General features: G+C 49.4%; 5 protein-coding genes across 5 annotated transcripts; 2 read left to right on the top strand and 3 right to left on the bottom strand.

The window, feature by feature from the left end:
• The first annotated feature begins 1,184 nt into the window (after positions 1-1,184).
• On the top strand, positions 1,185-5,423 carry N7446_011544 (hybrid sensor histidine kinase/response regulator). The gene is made up of 7 exons (XM_058520286.1): positions 1,185-1,295; positions 1,345-2,583; positions 2,635-3,369; positions 3,425-4,477; positions 4,534-4,828; positions 4,909-5,023; positions 5,075-5,423. The coding sequence occupies exons 1-7, from the start codon at positions 1,222-1,224 to the stop codon at positions 5,284-5,286; spliced, it is 3,723 nt and encodes a 1,240-aa protein (XP_058367810.1). The 5' UTR covers positions 1,185-1,221; the 3' UTR covers positions 5,287-5,423.
• Positions 5,424-5,777: 354 nt separating this feature from the next.
• N7446_011543 (uncharacterized protein) lies at positions 5,778-7,454 on the bottom strand (the record flags this gene model as incomplete). Its single annotated transcript, XM_058520285.1, has 2 exons — positions 5,778-6,824; positions 6,882-7,454. 2 exons carry the CDS (start codon positions 7,452-7,454, stop codon positions 5,778-5,780), a joined length of 1,620 nt encoding a protein of 539 aa, XP_058367809.1.
• Positions 7,455-8,156: 702 nt separating this feature from the next.
• N7446_011542 (WD40 repeat domain-containing protein) lies at positions 8,157-9,695 on the top strand (the record flags this gene model as incomplete). Its single annotated transcript, XM_058520284.1, has 4 exons — positions 8,157-8,325; positions 8,395-8,416; positions 8,509-9,004; positions 9,054-9,695. The coding sequence occupies 4 exons, from the start codon at positions 8,157-8,159 to the stop codon at positions 9,693-9,695; spliced, it is 1,329 nt and encodes a 442-aa protein (XP_058367808.1).
• Positions 9,696-10,218: 523 nt separating this feature from the next.
• On the bottom strand, positions 10,219-10,425 carry N7446_011541 (uncharacterized protein; the record flags this gene model as incomplete). Its single annotated transcript, XM_058520283.1, has 1 exon — positions 10,219-10,425. One exon carries the CDS (start codon positions 10,423-10,425, stop codon positions 10,219-10,221), a length of 207 nt encoding a protein of 68 aa, XP_058367807.1.
• Positions 10,426-11,031: 606 nt separating this feature from the next.
• On the bottom strand, positions 11,032-11,657 carry N7446_011540 (dynein light chain Tctex-type family protein; the record flags this gene model as incomplete). The annotated part of the gene is made up of 4 exons (XM_058520282.1): positions 11,032-11,313; positions 11,377-11,451; positions 11,503-11,541; positions 11,634-11,657. The coding sequence occupies 4 exons, from the start codon at positions 11,655-11,657 to the stop codon at positions 11,032-11,034; spliced, it is 420 nt and encodes a 139-aa protein (XP_058367806.1).
• Positions 11,658-12,882: the final 1,225 nt, after the last annotated feature.

The raw sequence follows: 12,882 nt of genomic DNA, 5'->3' as shown, positions 1-12,882 counted from the left end.
TAGAGAATTTATTAATGAGCAGCAGAAATATTCAAAGGCAGCGGCTCTGGGCTAGAGAATCCGAGTTCCCCAAGTGTTCTGTGAAGATAACATACAAATCACTGCCACAATATCCGGCCACGTACATGCGAAAATAGCTGGTTGAGACTGCGCCAAGCAAGATAGGTGCTGCAGTCGCAATTGCGGGTGCTGTGAGAAGCGCCATCTCACAGACGTAGCCAAACTGGCGTTGGGCACTGCACCAATGCCTGCGACTGCTGTGCTATGGTGACAGGATTTGAACCTAAGGAGGCCACAAAACAGCAGATGTACGATATTTTTGGCGACGCATTGAAGGTATATGTAACGTAGAATTGTTGTTGCTCGCTTACGGATAGATATCAGGAAATATACACCGAAGCCCACAGAGAGTAAGCCCAAAATTGAGTCCAATGTCCCGGTCTACATTGTTCTGTACCTACCAAGGTTGGGCTAGTGCCTAAAATTGGTGTTTATCTGAGGGTAAACCATGGAGGAAGACTGAAAAGACGGGATATCCTATGAGATACGGTCAAATTCAAGAGGAAATGTGCTCTAGCTGCGACCCAAAATTCCTTCAGTCAGATTGGCTGTAAAATCCACAAGGACAGTGTATAACTTTGTCTTAGAAGAAGCGACATTCTGCAAGCGGGATTATAGCTGATGGGGTAACCACCAGCTATGCATTCTGCATCTCATGTAAAAATTTGAAATTATCTTAATTTAATCTTCAGAACGATCTATCTAGTACGTACAAGCCTATACAGAAGGAAATGGAAGCAGTGGGAACAAGATTTTGTCCCTGATCCCTTCGCCATACTGCAGCAAACTAGACCAAATCGACTTGGGCACCAATCATGCTGCAGCTTTAGCCTCATGTGCCTGGAAAAGAATTTGAGATAGCCCAATTCTAAAGAAACTGGGAAAAAAGAAGGAATTACGCCCATTACAGTCTGACAGCTGACTCCTACAGTCGGGAAAAAAGAAATGCAAGTAATTGACAGGCCAGTTAATATAAAATGCATCTAGAATCAATATCCATCCCATGGACGTCGGATAAGTTTCTGCTCGGCCAATGAACATTTGGGAGTGGAGCGCTCTTCATCCACAAGCCGGTTTAGTGTCTTTCACGTGCCCCGCCCATGGGGAAATGTCAACGGCTATTTTCTCGTTCAAGGGTTTAATCTCCCAATTGTCTAAATCATGGCAGGCACTCGAGCCTTTCATCCTGATCCTGTAGAGGAGGAGGAGCGCGAGCGGATCCGCGATTTATCGAGGTATGTGGCGTTCCGTCCGTATCGTACTTTACTGATCATTGCCGCAAAGGTATTACTGCACAGTAACACGATCACTACCAACGACATATGCAGGGGATGAGGGTAGCCTGGCTGCACCACAGGGGGACGAGCAGCCGGCGAGCTGCGAGCTTGCCAAGGACATCACCCTGACCGCTCTGGCGCAACTCGGCGTGCATCGTTTCAACTGCAACCGATCCTTTGTTTCGATCATCGACGGCAAACTTCAACACATCATTGCCGAAGCGACGGCATCGGTTTCTCTGCGCGACAAGAACCGGCATCTACCCGACGATGGCATCTACCTTGGAGCACGGTCTCTCGATCTGGTGTGGGGCGTGTGTCCCCATACGATTCGATTGTTCACAGGGCGCGAACCAGACGATATCGAATCGGCCAATGTGACGGCAAACCGCACTCGCTACATTATTCGGGATTTCCGTGCGGAGGACTGCTTCAAGGACCGACCCTATGTTCGAGAATGGCCGTTCATGCGGTTCTATGCCGAGGTCCCTCTGTACAGCGCCACGGGTTATGTGCTGGGCTCTTACTGTGTAGTAGACGACGAACCACGCACAGTGTTTGGCGACTCAGAGGTTAGAGATCTCCAAGAAGTTGCTGATGCTATTGGCCAGCACTTGGAGAATGTTCGAATTGCCCAGGCCCATACTCGCGCCGAGCAATTGGTCAAGGGCCTGACCAGCTTTGTGAAAAAACATGCAGATTTTGATCCAACAGAGGTCTCGAATAATGGTCTCCTTCAATCAAGTGTCAGTGCGGCCAACCTGTCACCAAAAGCGGAATCAGAGAGCGGCGCGAAGCCGGTTCCTTCCACGCTGCCGGGCGACATACACGCCCCCAAGGTCGATATTCACAGTCCCGAACAGTCATCCACATCAACTATCACACAGGCTTCCGGACAATCATCTTCGTCAACTGTTACCGCAGAGGAATCTATGTTTTTCTTGCATGACCAATTATCAGCGACCGATCCCTCTCTATATTCAGGCGTTTCTGATCGGCCGATAATTTTGAGCTCTGGAGAAGAAAAGACGCTGGGAGATGTCTTGGACCCAGAGGATTCAGTCACTGCAGACGCGACACCTGTTCAAAACATCGAAAGGGACTTTTCGCGGTTATCATTAACCGATAAAGATCCTGTGTCGGAACGTGTTGCAGCAATTTATTCTCGTGCGAGTCTTTTGCTTCGGGAGTCCATGGATTTAGATGGAGTCGCGTTTCTCGATGCTTGCCCAACAAACTTTGCGTTGTTAGTACAGAATACCCTTGATACTAGAATCGTTCTAATTTCTTTTTCCAGCGCACCAGAAGAATCCGATAAGTGGGAGCCATTACAACCAACACCTGACACAGACTTCCCAATGGCGCCGCTTCCCAGTCCGCTTGGTCTGCCGAGTGTTGTCTCTCATGAATTCGATGAGCCGTGCGATACGTTAAGTTGCGTCCTTAAAACAACACCAAAAGGAGACGCGAGCTTAGGCCGTCCGCCTATCATACCAAAGGGACTGCTGCACCGACTTCTCAGAGCCTACCCTCAAGGTCAAATTCTGAGTCTGGAAGATGCGATCGTGGATTCCAGAGAGGACTACTTGTCGTCTTCCTACACTGATACTTTAGAATCTGGACCAGAGTCATTCAAAACACAGTCTATTACAGATGAACTCGCGAAACGTCTTCCTGGTGCCAAATGCGCTCTCTTCCTTCCTTTGTGGGACTGGAACAAGTTCCGCTGGCTGTCTGGAATCCTAGTATGGACCACAAGCAGCTACCGGGCACTTGGCCTAGAGGAACTGCACTATTTTAAAGTTTTTGGCGATTCCATCATCTCGGAGATTTGTCGAATCCACTGGGCCAACACCGAGAAATCAAAATTCGACTTTATCTCCTCTGTCAGCCACGAGCTTCGTTCGCCACTGCATGGCATTTTGGCAAGTGCTGAATTACTCCATGGAACTTCTCTTGGTTCAGCTCAAGAGGAGATGGTGGGCATGATTGAAAGGTCTGGGTTGACCTTACTCGACACGACGAATCACATGTGAGTACACAGTTCGCGCACAGTTTCTTTTACGTCCCCACTAATCATTTTGTAGGTTGGATTTCTGCAAGATCAACAATCTTAGACAGACAAATCGACTCAATGTGACCGCCGCCGATGGTGAAACAGTGACTCTTGTCTCTGATTTCGACATCAGTCACTTGGTCGAAGAAGTTGCAAACATTCTGTATACCGGACAGAGGGCCTCCGAACATGTCGCAACTACTAGAGAGCGGAGGTCTTCAAACGTGGATTCTAGTCGTCTAATCAACCTTCATTTCGACCACCAGAACCAGATGTCAGTTGTTGTTCGAATCGATCACTCGGATGCCTGGAGGATTCGGTCTCTGGCGGGTGCCTGGAGAAGGATTGTGATGAACCTCCTCGGGAATGCCATGAAATGGACCTCCGCTGGATTCATCGAGGTGGCGCTATCAAAGGTGAAGGGTCGATGCGACAAGTTACCGCTGATACACCTATCTATTACTGATACCGGCCGTGGAATCGCGGCGGACTTTATCAAACACAAGCTGTTTACTCCCTTTTCCCAAGAGGACCCACTAACAGAAGGCGTTGGGCTGGGACTTAGCACCGTCCATCAATTGGTTACGTCTCTGGGGGGCCACATCAATGTGAGGAGTGAGATTGGAATCGGTACACAAGCCGATGTTTATATTCCCGTGCAGTATCTGGAAGCTCGCCCAGACTGGGATATCACACCCGCATCATCGACCACAGCCCAAGACTCGACCGATTCAATCCATGCGTGTTTAGTTGGGTTCAATGAATATCCTGATCTGAGAGAAACACCAACTGGGATACTCACCGTTGAGGGCAAACGAAAGCTCTCCATTCAAAGCACCGTCGCCAGCATCCTCATGAAACATCTTAATTGGAAGATTTCCCTGGCTGATACTATGGAGAAAGCACGCGGCCAAGTAATCGTTATTGAGGAAGGATTACTTCAGCGCGCAATGCAAGAGAACGAGAAACTGGCCTTAGAACTATCCACGAAGAACAGATTACAATTCTTCGTTGTACTACTCAGTGGGAATGTGCCGCTCATCCCTGATGAAAGATTGGTCAACGTCATTCGAATTTCCCAGCCGTAAGTTCTCTCTTGTTCTAGCTGGAACAGAATGTTCGTACTAATTGTCTTTGCAGTTTCGGTCCACAGAAAATTCGCAATGCCGTTGAAAAGATTATGAAGTGGCGAGAAGTACAAGAGCCACCTAGTTCTCCCGTTTTTGCACCTAGTGCTACCCCCGTGAGCCTTTCTCCTGACCCGGCACGGGAGAAAGACACCAATCCAATGTCTGTTACGGACGAAAAGAGGTTATCTCAGCAAACAGTCCAAGCGACCAGCCCGCCTAGATCAGCAACCTCAACACCGAAGTCATCTAGCAGAAAGAGCCTTGCACATGTGCTCATTGTGGATGATAATGAGATCAATGTGAAGGTATGACTGCTCCCCTTATACAAATTACATGCAAATTCGATATGCATGACCTCATCATTGCATACGCTGACACCGCACAGATCCTGGCCACATTTATGCGAAAAATAAACTGTAGTTTCGACACAGCCTCAAACGGACTGATTGCACTGGAGAGATACAAAAGCTCACTCTACCACTACGACTTCATTCTAATGGGTACGTTTCCTTCTATAATCCATCCCATACAGCGTATTAATCTCTAAACAGACATTTCAATGCCGGTAATGGACGGTCTCGTCTCAAGTAGTAAAATCCGCGAATACGAAAAAGAAAATAATCTCACACCATCCTGCATCATGGCCGTCACCGGCGTTTCCTCAACCGGCTTCCAGCAACAAGCAAGTACAGTCGGCATCGACAAATACCTTATCAAACCTACTTCCCTTCACCAGCTCAAACTCCTTATGAATATTGCATGATACCTGATACCATTTTCGTTCGGTCTGGTTTGTCTTCTTGCACTGCGCGGTGTTGGTGGTTTGGTTCTATATGTACATGAAATATAGTATAGTAAATAATCAAGGAAGCAATAAAACAATACAACAATGATGTGGACGGATTAGATGGAATGTATTACGTCTAAATGTAATGCGAAATACTTTCCATATCAATTACATGTACATGGCTGCAAATTGTCTATCGAGCCTTTCAACTGGGAGCACATTTGTTGAATGAATATTGTGCCGAAAGACCAAAGAATACTCGAGCGGCTCTAAAGATTGGGCTCTTGTAGTTCTAAAGAATGCATAGAGGTTACAGTTTACTAGAGACAGACATTCAACAATAATAATTGTTCATTGGCTACGTAACCCTTGGTATCGTCGCGGTCCATCGCAAGTACATCAAAGCAAGAAAACAGAATCGCGGTACTACATATCCCCATTCAATTCATGATAATTCAACAGGTAAACTAGTCACTGCTCATCTCGGTGTCCTGTAGCATAGGCTGGTACAGAGCAGCCGAAAGCTCGTAGTATCGTCGCTGCCACAAATCTACCTCATTCTGGAAAGCACGGGACAGCGAAGCAAGGGCATTGTACTTCTCAATAAGTTCTTCATATTTCTCCTCGGAGCTCCGCACCTGGGACTTGCGGATTGCATTCTTCTGTGCCAGCATCGAAGTCTCAAAGTTAAGGACTGCATTCTTGGACTGCAGGGTCTCGACGTAGGTCTTGCCAGTATTGGGATTAGTCGGATTGAGATTGTCCAGCTTCTCTTCCATGCGCTTCTTGTCGGCAATCAACTTAGCGATTTGGCCCCGAGCGCTCTCCAGCTGGGTACCGGGTGGGCTGTAGTTGGTGTATGGGCCTCGGGCCTGGCGTTTGGCAGGACGAGAAGTTCTCATTGGACCGGGCTTGTGCACCAGCTTCTGCGGGGTGACAGAGGCGTACGGCGACATGTACTGCTGGTTGGCTTGCATGAGGCCCTGGGGAAAGCCCCGGGGGATATTGATGGGAACAGGATGGTGGATTAACTGAGGCTGAGTCTGCAACGCAGCCTGAGGAATAACGTGGTGCATGCCCTGGGTAGGAGACAGCTGGACGGCCTGAGGAGGAGACTGGCAAACACCTTGGAAAGGAGCGTGCTGAGTAACCTGGGAGTGGGCCTGCACATCATTCTGGGGAACAAGCTTGTGGATAACCTGGGGAGACTGTTGAACTCCTTGAGCAAGGGGCTGGCGGACGCCTTGGAAAGGAGCATACTGAATGCTTTGAGGGAGTACCTGAATAGCAGCCTGGGGGAGAAGAGGATACATACTCTGAGTGGGAGACTGCTGAATGGCCTGGGGTGCCTGCAAGTTAGTCTGAGGAACAGACTGGTGGACAACCTGAGAAGACTGGTGAATTGCCTGAGGAAGAGCCTGCGAAGTAGCCTGAGGAGGAACCTGCTTAATGGACCGAGGAACAGCCTGGTGAGCTATTTGTTCGTGGATTTTCTGGGGCTTGGTAACAGAGTTCTAAAGGTAGTTAGCATTGTCAAGCAGTTGGATGAAAGGTCTTTGCGGAAACTGTACCTTTGCAGGGTTGAGCTTCTCTGAGGTAGTGCCAACCTGCTCTAAGGCAGTGGCCTTCTTCTTTGAGGCGGGCAGAGGCATAGTGAGCACAATGGATGTAGACTCCTGAGGAGGCACATCGTCTTCATCGTCAGAGATAGAAGCAGAAAGAGCAGTCACAATATCAGGCGCATCGTCGTCAAGCTCAAAGGGCGATCCTGTCCATGGATTGACCCAAGGCTTTCCTCCCATAGAATCAATAACTTTGCCGATCTCTGCGGCCCGCTCCTCCACAGATCCGCTGCGGGAAGTGTGGGGGGTCACCTCCCATTCTCCGGGCTTGGAGTCCGCGATAACTGGGTTGGCATGAGTGTCAAGCTCCGTGTTATTCTCCTGGGCACGGGAGTTACGCTGCTGAAGCTTTGCAAGTTCGCCGTCGAAGTCAAAGTAGTCGGGGTCGTTCACGCCCTCGGGCAGCGTGGTATCGTCAGGGCTAGGAGTAGGATCCCCAGGGGGGCAATTGGAGGCGGCATAGTACCCTTCATAAGGGCATTCAACGGGATCCGAGTAAGAGCAGAAAGGGAGATCAGCCATAATGAGTTACAATGACCGAGACTGCCGAGAATTGGCACTGAGGAGGATTGTCGAGGGAAGAAGAAGGGAGGAAACGGGGAAGACATAAACCAGGCGCGTGGTGTTCTCAAAAGGAACAATGGGAAGCATAGAATAATACATTGCTATTGTTCACTCCCAGATTGGGAATGAATAGAATAAACCAGCCAATGAGCCGGAGGCTCTCGTTGTCTGCCACTGTGATCATGTCTTGGATTTGTTTATTCTGCCGGCCAATCGATTGTTCTGCCAGCAGTACCTACGTCATGTACAGTATGAGTGTACCACCGCTATTGTGACCGCCCTTATCCACCCACCATCTGTTGAGAGCTACTACATGACATCTACGCAGAGAATGGGATAAAATATAGACCAGACCAGACAGTAACTATTAAACAGACAAAGGAGGTGCTAGATATCTAAACAAGGCATTCCACCCATGCGGCAACTGAAGATATTCAATGGTATTGACCGCCTAACAGTGAAGTACCTGATTGGCCAAAATGCCGCAGACACCCGCCATGAGTCACTCCCAATCAGGACTAGTGGCTACCACTATCAGTTTTAGATAAGAATGCTTGGCCGGCTGCTCTTCACCGCCCACTGGACCGCCACGCTCATTCGTCAAAACTCCCTGTCTCCTCACACCGCTTCCATCACGTGAATCTTTGATCACGTGCGGAAATGGCAACTCGCTGGATGACATCCGAGATGGGGTCTCCAGTGTTAGCTAACCCCCCTCTTCGCTCTGTTAGCTCCTCCTTGTACGAACTTAGCATAACTGAATGCGCTCCTGATTCCGCCTTTGACAACACGCCTCCGATTTTTGACATGAGTGTTATCCTTTGCACTGGTAAGTGAGCCGGAAACCCTTCCCGCATTCTTTTCATTTATAGTGCTAATGAGGGTTGGCATGTTATAGCGGGGTATGACCATACCATCCGGTAAGTGGGAGCTCAGCGACAGCGCAAACGCTTTCTTGACGACTGCAAAGGTCGTAATCTGTGGCAGGGCTTGCGCTGATATTGTCTCACAGCTTCTGGGAAGCGCTCTCCGGTATTTGCTCGCGTACCATTCAGCACCCGGACTCCCAGGTCAATCGCCTGTGCATTACTCCGGACAAGCGATTCCTCGCGGCCGCGGGCCATAACAATGTCAAGCTGTTCGACATCAAGTCGACCAACCCGAACCCTGTGATTACTTTCGAGGGTCACACGAACAACATCACCGGTGTTGCCTTCCACTGCGAGGGCAAATGGATGGTCACTAGCTCCGAGGATGGAACCGTGAAGGTCTGGGATACGCGTACCGGTAGCCTCCAGCGCAACTATGTCCACCGTGCCCCCGTCAACGATGTTGTGATCCACCCCAACCAGGGCGAGCTCATCAGCGGTGACCACGCCGGAATGGTCCGTGTCTGGGATCTGGGCGAGAGTGTTTGCACTCACCAGCTGATTCCTGAGGATGACACTGCTGTGCTTAGTGTCAGCGTTGCCAGTGATGGATCTCTGCTGTGCGCTGGAAACAAAAAGGTATGTGTTGCTGATTCCACGGTCAATGATTCGTACTGACTTCTGGCAGGGAAACGTCTACCTCTGGCGCATGGTCCAGACCGACGAGACCACTCGCATTATTCCCGTCTGCACCTTCCAGGCCCACAAGGACTACCTCACCCGTGTTCTGCTCTCTCCTGACGTGAAGCACCTGGCGACTTGCTCTGCCGACCACACTGCGAAGGTCTGGAATCTCGATGCTGATTATCTGCCTGCCAAGGCTGTTCTCAAGCAATGGAAGGAGAAGGAAGCCCAGAACCCTCCTGCGGAAACCCAGGCCGAAGTTCCAACTCCCCCAACTGAGACTCCAACCCAATCCCGCGATTTGCTGCGCATCTTCGACACCCCGGCCCAGGACCGTGACCTTCTTCGTATCACCGACAACCCTCCCCGCCAGGAGACTCCCCAGCAGACATTCACTTCGTCTCCCGATGGCCCCCCCATGGACCCAGTCAACCACACCCTGTTCCTGGAGACCACTCTCGCCAACCACCAACGTTGGGTCTGGGACTGTGCTTTCTCTGCGGACTCTGCCTACCTTGTGACCGTCTCTAGTGACCACTACGCTCGCCTGTGGGAGCTCAGCACTGGTAACATCATCCGCCAGTACAGTGGCCACCACCGTGGCGCTGTATGTGTTGCCCTGAACGACTACTCTGAGCCTCGCTAGGGGCGAGTCGCGAGTTGAGTCGTCTTCTCTGTTTAACGGCGTTCCGCGGTTTCGACCTGACGGTCTCCAGTGGTGTTCTTTGCTTCGGTTTATTCTACACATGGCATGGCGCAAGCAAGGATAGGTGTTTTATGGGTATCCACATGGCGTCGTTGAGGCATATGGGTATCTTTGTTTCTTGATCTGAATTCTTCTGATGTTTTCTGATACCAATGACCGTTCTATGAATCTGACAAACATGCTCAGGTAGTTTCTAAACTATCTATTAATACCACATTAATCATGTTAATCCCGCCCTCCCTCCACACAAATGTAAGCTCCAAGACACCATGTTATCTAGGCGTCGTAAACAAATTGTCATTATCACTCCAAGCATAGCAACGACCGAGCGGCTGTCGCACCCTCAGTTGCTGTAACAGATTCCACCACGGCTCGGTTATTCGGTGTTGCGATCTATCGGTGAGTTGAAGAGTCACTCCCGTAATCCCACGCCTAAGCTCCTCCAATTTATCGTTGACATCATTCAGTAGTTGCCGAGGGTGAGGGCCTGGATGAGATTTTGATGATCAGTACTGGGGATGCTTCCAGTAAGGCTATAGAAGGCGTACATTCTATTGGTGGCAGCACTAGTCAGGGCGCTGGCACAAGCACGAGCGACGGCACTGGAGACGTCACGGACATCAGCATGAGCCGAGAGCTCTGCAGCAGTATTGCGAGCCTTCTGGGACATTGGTGGCTGACCAGTGTCGGGCAGATATGTTAATGGTAGGTTGAGTGAATTTATTGGGAGGAAGCAGGATTGTTGCTGCTAGGCGTGCGTAACGTGAAGGGACTGGGGAGCAAGTGCTTGGTGGCACACATAGCAAGTCGATTAGAGGAGCTGTAGCTCCCAGGTGTGAAACTAAATGGGTGAGATGGTCATTGTGATGAAGTATCGGACATAAGAAGAAATGAATGTAAGCAGGATGTGGCGAGTAGACAAAACGAAGTTAAGAAAGGTCAGTACAAAGAGTGTAAAAGCTCATTGGAGGTCCTATCTACTGCCTGGAACAAAACGAAGGAATCGTCTTTCATCTCGCTGAGATAGGTCAAGCCGATGACTACAATCCCACGCCGTCGGATATCTTCGCAACTTTATAGCTTTTAAAAAGGAACATTCAAGGAAATCTTGTACAGACGATTAGATATGAACAATCAGAATTGAAGGGGGAAGGAGGCATTCAGGAATCCAATGCCGAAGTTGCTGGTGATAGATGATTATGACAGTCATAAATGGAACAAGAAGGTAAGTAACCAAGAGCAGCACGGTGCCATCCAGAAGAAAAAGCGAATGCTCTTATACCACCGAGAACCAAGTAACGCAAACAACAACATCTAGACCCCGGTCCTCAGCACCCTCGTACTTGAAAGTCCACATGCCATCCTTGTTAACATCCCAGAAAGCACCGGAGGCAGAGTGCATACCCCGCTTGCCAGCGTTGCTGAGTGCGCCTTCGGCGGCAGCGGTCTCGTCAATCACGCCCTGCTGCACAATGGTGCTGTTCACGGTGAAGCGGTAGGGAGGGGGCTTGGAGGCTTCGGGGGCGGTAGCGCTGATCAAAGCTTTGAGGACGGTGTTCTGTACTCTTGTTAGAGATTGCGTCGCAATTCGCGTAGGGCGTGTTGCTGAGTGGGCTCTTACAATAATCTCGGAGTTCCAGGTGCCGACGGCATCATGCTCGTAGCCCTTGCTGTTCTTCAGGGCTTCGGCGCAGGCCTGGACGTATTGTTAGATCCGGTAGCTTTTCGTGTTTTGGGAGAATCGTACCTCGGTGGTGATCTTGGTAAGATCGGGGATGGGGATGGGCTGTAGAGGCATTAGCCGAGTCTCTGGCAACAAGAATGAAAATGATATTCATGCTTGAATCATCTCTGCGCCATAACGCGCGGTTGACGTACAGATGCAGCAGCCTCGGCAGACATTGTAGATAAAGGGATGCGCTGAGCGTGGAGGAATCAGAATGACTGTATATCAGATCAAATTAGCCCTCAACCTTGCATAATTGGAACTTTAACGCGTTTAGTCTCCATTGGAGCTGACATCATGTCTGAGATGCCACGGGGGATGCGCGAGCAATGCGGGGAGACAGGATGCCATTGCTGGGGCATCGTGGGGCGAACGCGCCTGCTGATTATGGGAATATTAGGAGCATCATACCTTGTCTAAGTTCAGGTTGTCTAGAGGAGTATGATAGAGAGGTGTAGGATTGCTTGAATCTGCAATGTTTGGATGTTTTGGTGGCATCATCATATCGGCGCCTGCCTAAAAGCAGTTTAGCGTGGCCTTTAATTTGCCGGGCGGTGTAAATGTATAAACAGCTTCAGACAGATCAAGTTCAACTGTCACGATTTGCTTCTTTTCTAGTCAAGATGAATTTACTTGACCTTCCTTGTGATATAAATTACCAGATTTTCTAATTTTTGGATATCACAGTGACATAAACTCGCTCTCGCAAACCTCAAAGCTGGCTCATCACCTGTTTATACTATTGCCACAGTTTGGATGCAATACGGATTCTGATTGAGGAGGCCTGCGAAACTGGAAATATCTCAGTTTGAAAATCATGATGGTGTGATCCCGGCCTGTTGGAACATTGCTCAATCAGCAGGTTCCTCTTTTCAGCCAGTGGATATCCTCCGGTTCTTATCTTACTCCTTGAATACGTGCCAAATGAAGAGACGATCTTGGACCACAACCGATAAGGTCAAATTTGTGAGTGGCCCTTCCCTGGGCGAGGGTGTAGAGGGATCTTAGCTGACAGATGGACATCGATAGTTTGTTGCAGTTGGTACGACGTCCGGGGCATTCTGTTTTGCTTTCGGGGTTAAGTGGACGAGAATCCACACGATAAAGAGTACTGATGCGGAAGCGGATGAGGTTGAACAGAAGTAGGGACCTGGCAAGCCTGTGCTACGGGTCTCGGTAGTAAGAGTAAGCCATTATCCGTGTACAGAAGGTAGAGAAATGATCGATGTTGAGATAAATGAAGAAGGGAGGAAGACTAAGCTACCTAGACTAAGCTAGGTATTTAGCTATAGGTCTCTCGTACATAGATCCTAGAACCAAGTTTTGTGATTGCCTGGAACATTTGAACATTCAAAAGTCGGATGTAACAATGATTATATATACTTCAAAAGCTTGACATCA

This window comes from Penicillium canescens, assembly GCF_028828765.1.
Source record: "Penicillium canescens strain IBT 15451 chromosome Unknown utg000008l_segment0_segment0, whole genome shotgun sequence".
Lineage (NCBI taxonomy): Eukaryota > Fungi > Ascomycota > Eurotiomycetes > Eurotiales > Aspergillaceae > Penicillium > Penicillium canescens.
This window is presented reverse-complemented; position numbering and strand designations above follow the sequence as displayed.

Bases quoted from the DNA above. Each gene is read 5' to 3' on its own strand.
- N7446_011544 (XM_058520286.1), top strand. From the start codon at position 1,222: ATGGCAGGCACTCGAGCCTTTCATCCTGATCCTGTAGAGGAGGAGGAG. The intron at 1,296-1,344 runs GTATGTGGCGTT...ATTGCCGCAAAG, and splicing joins CGGATCCGCGATTTATCGAG to GTATTACTGCACAGTAACAC. The intron at 4,829-4,908 runs GTATGACTGCTC...GACACCGCACAG, and splicing joins ATAATGAGATCAATGTGAAG to ATCCTGGCCACATTTATGCG.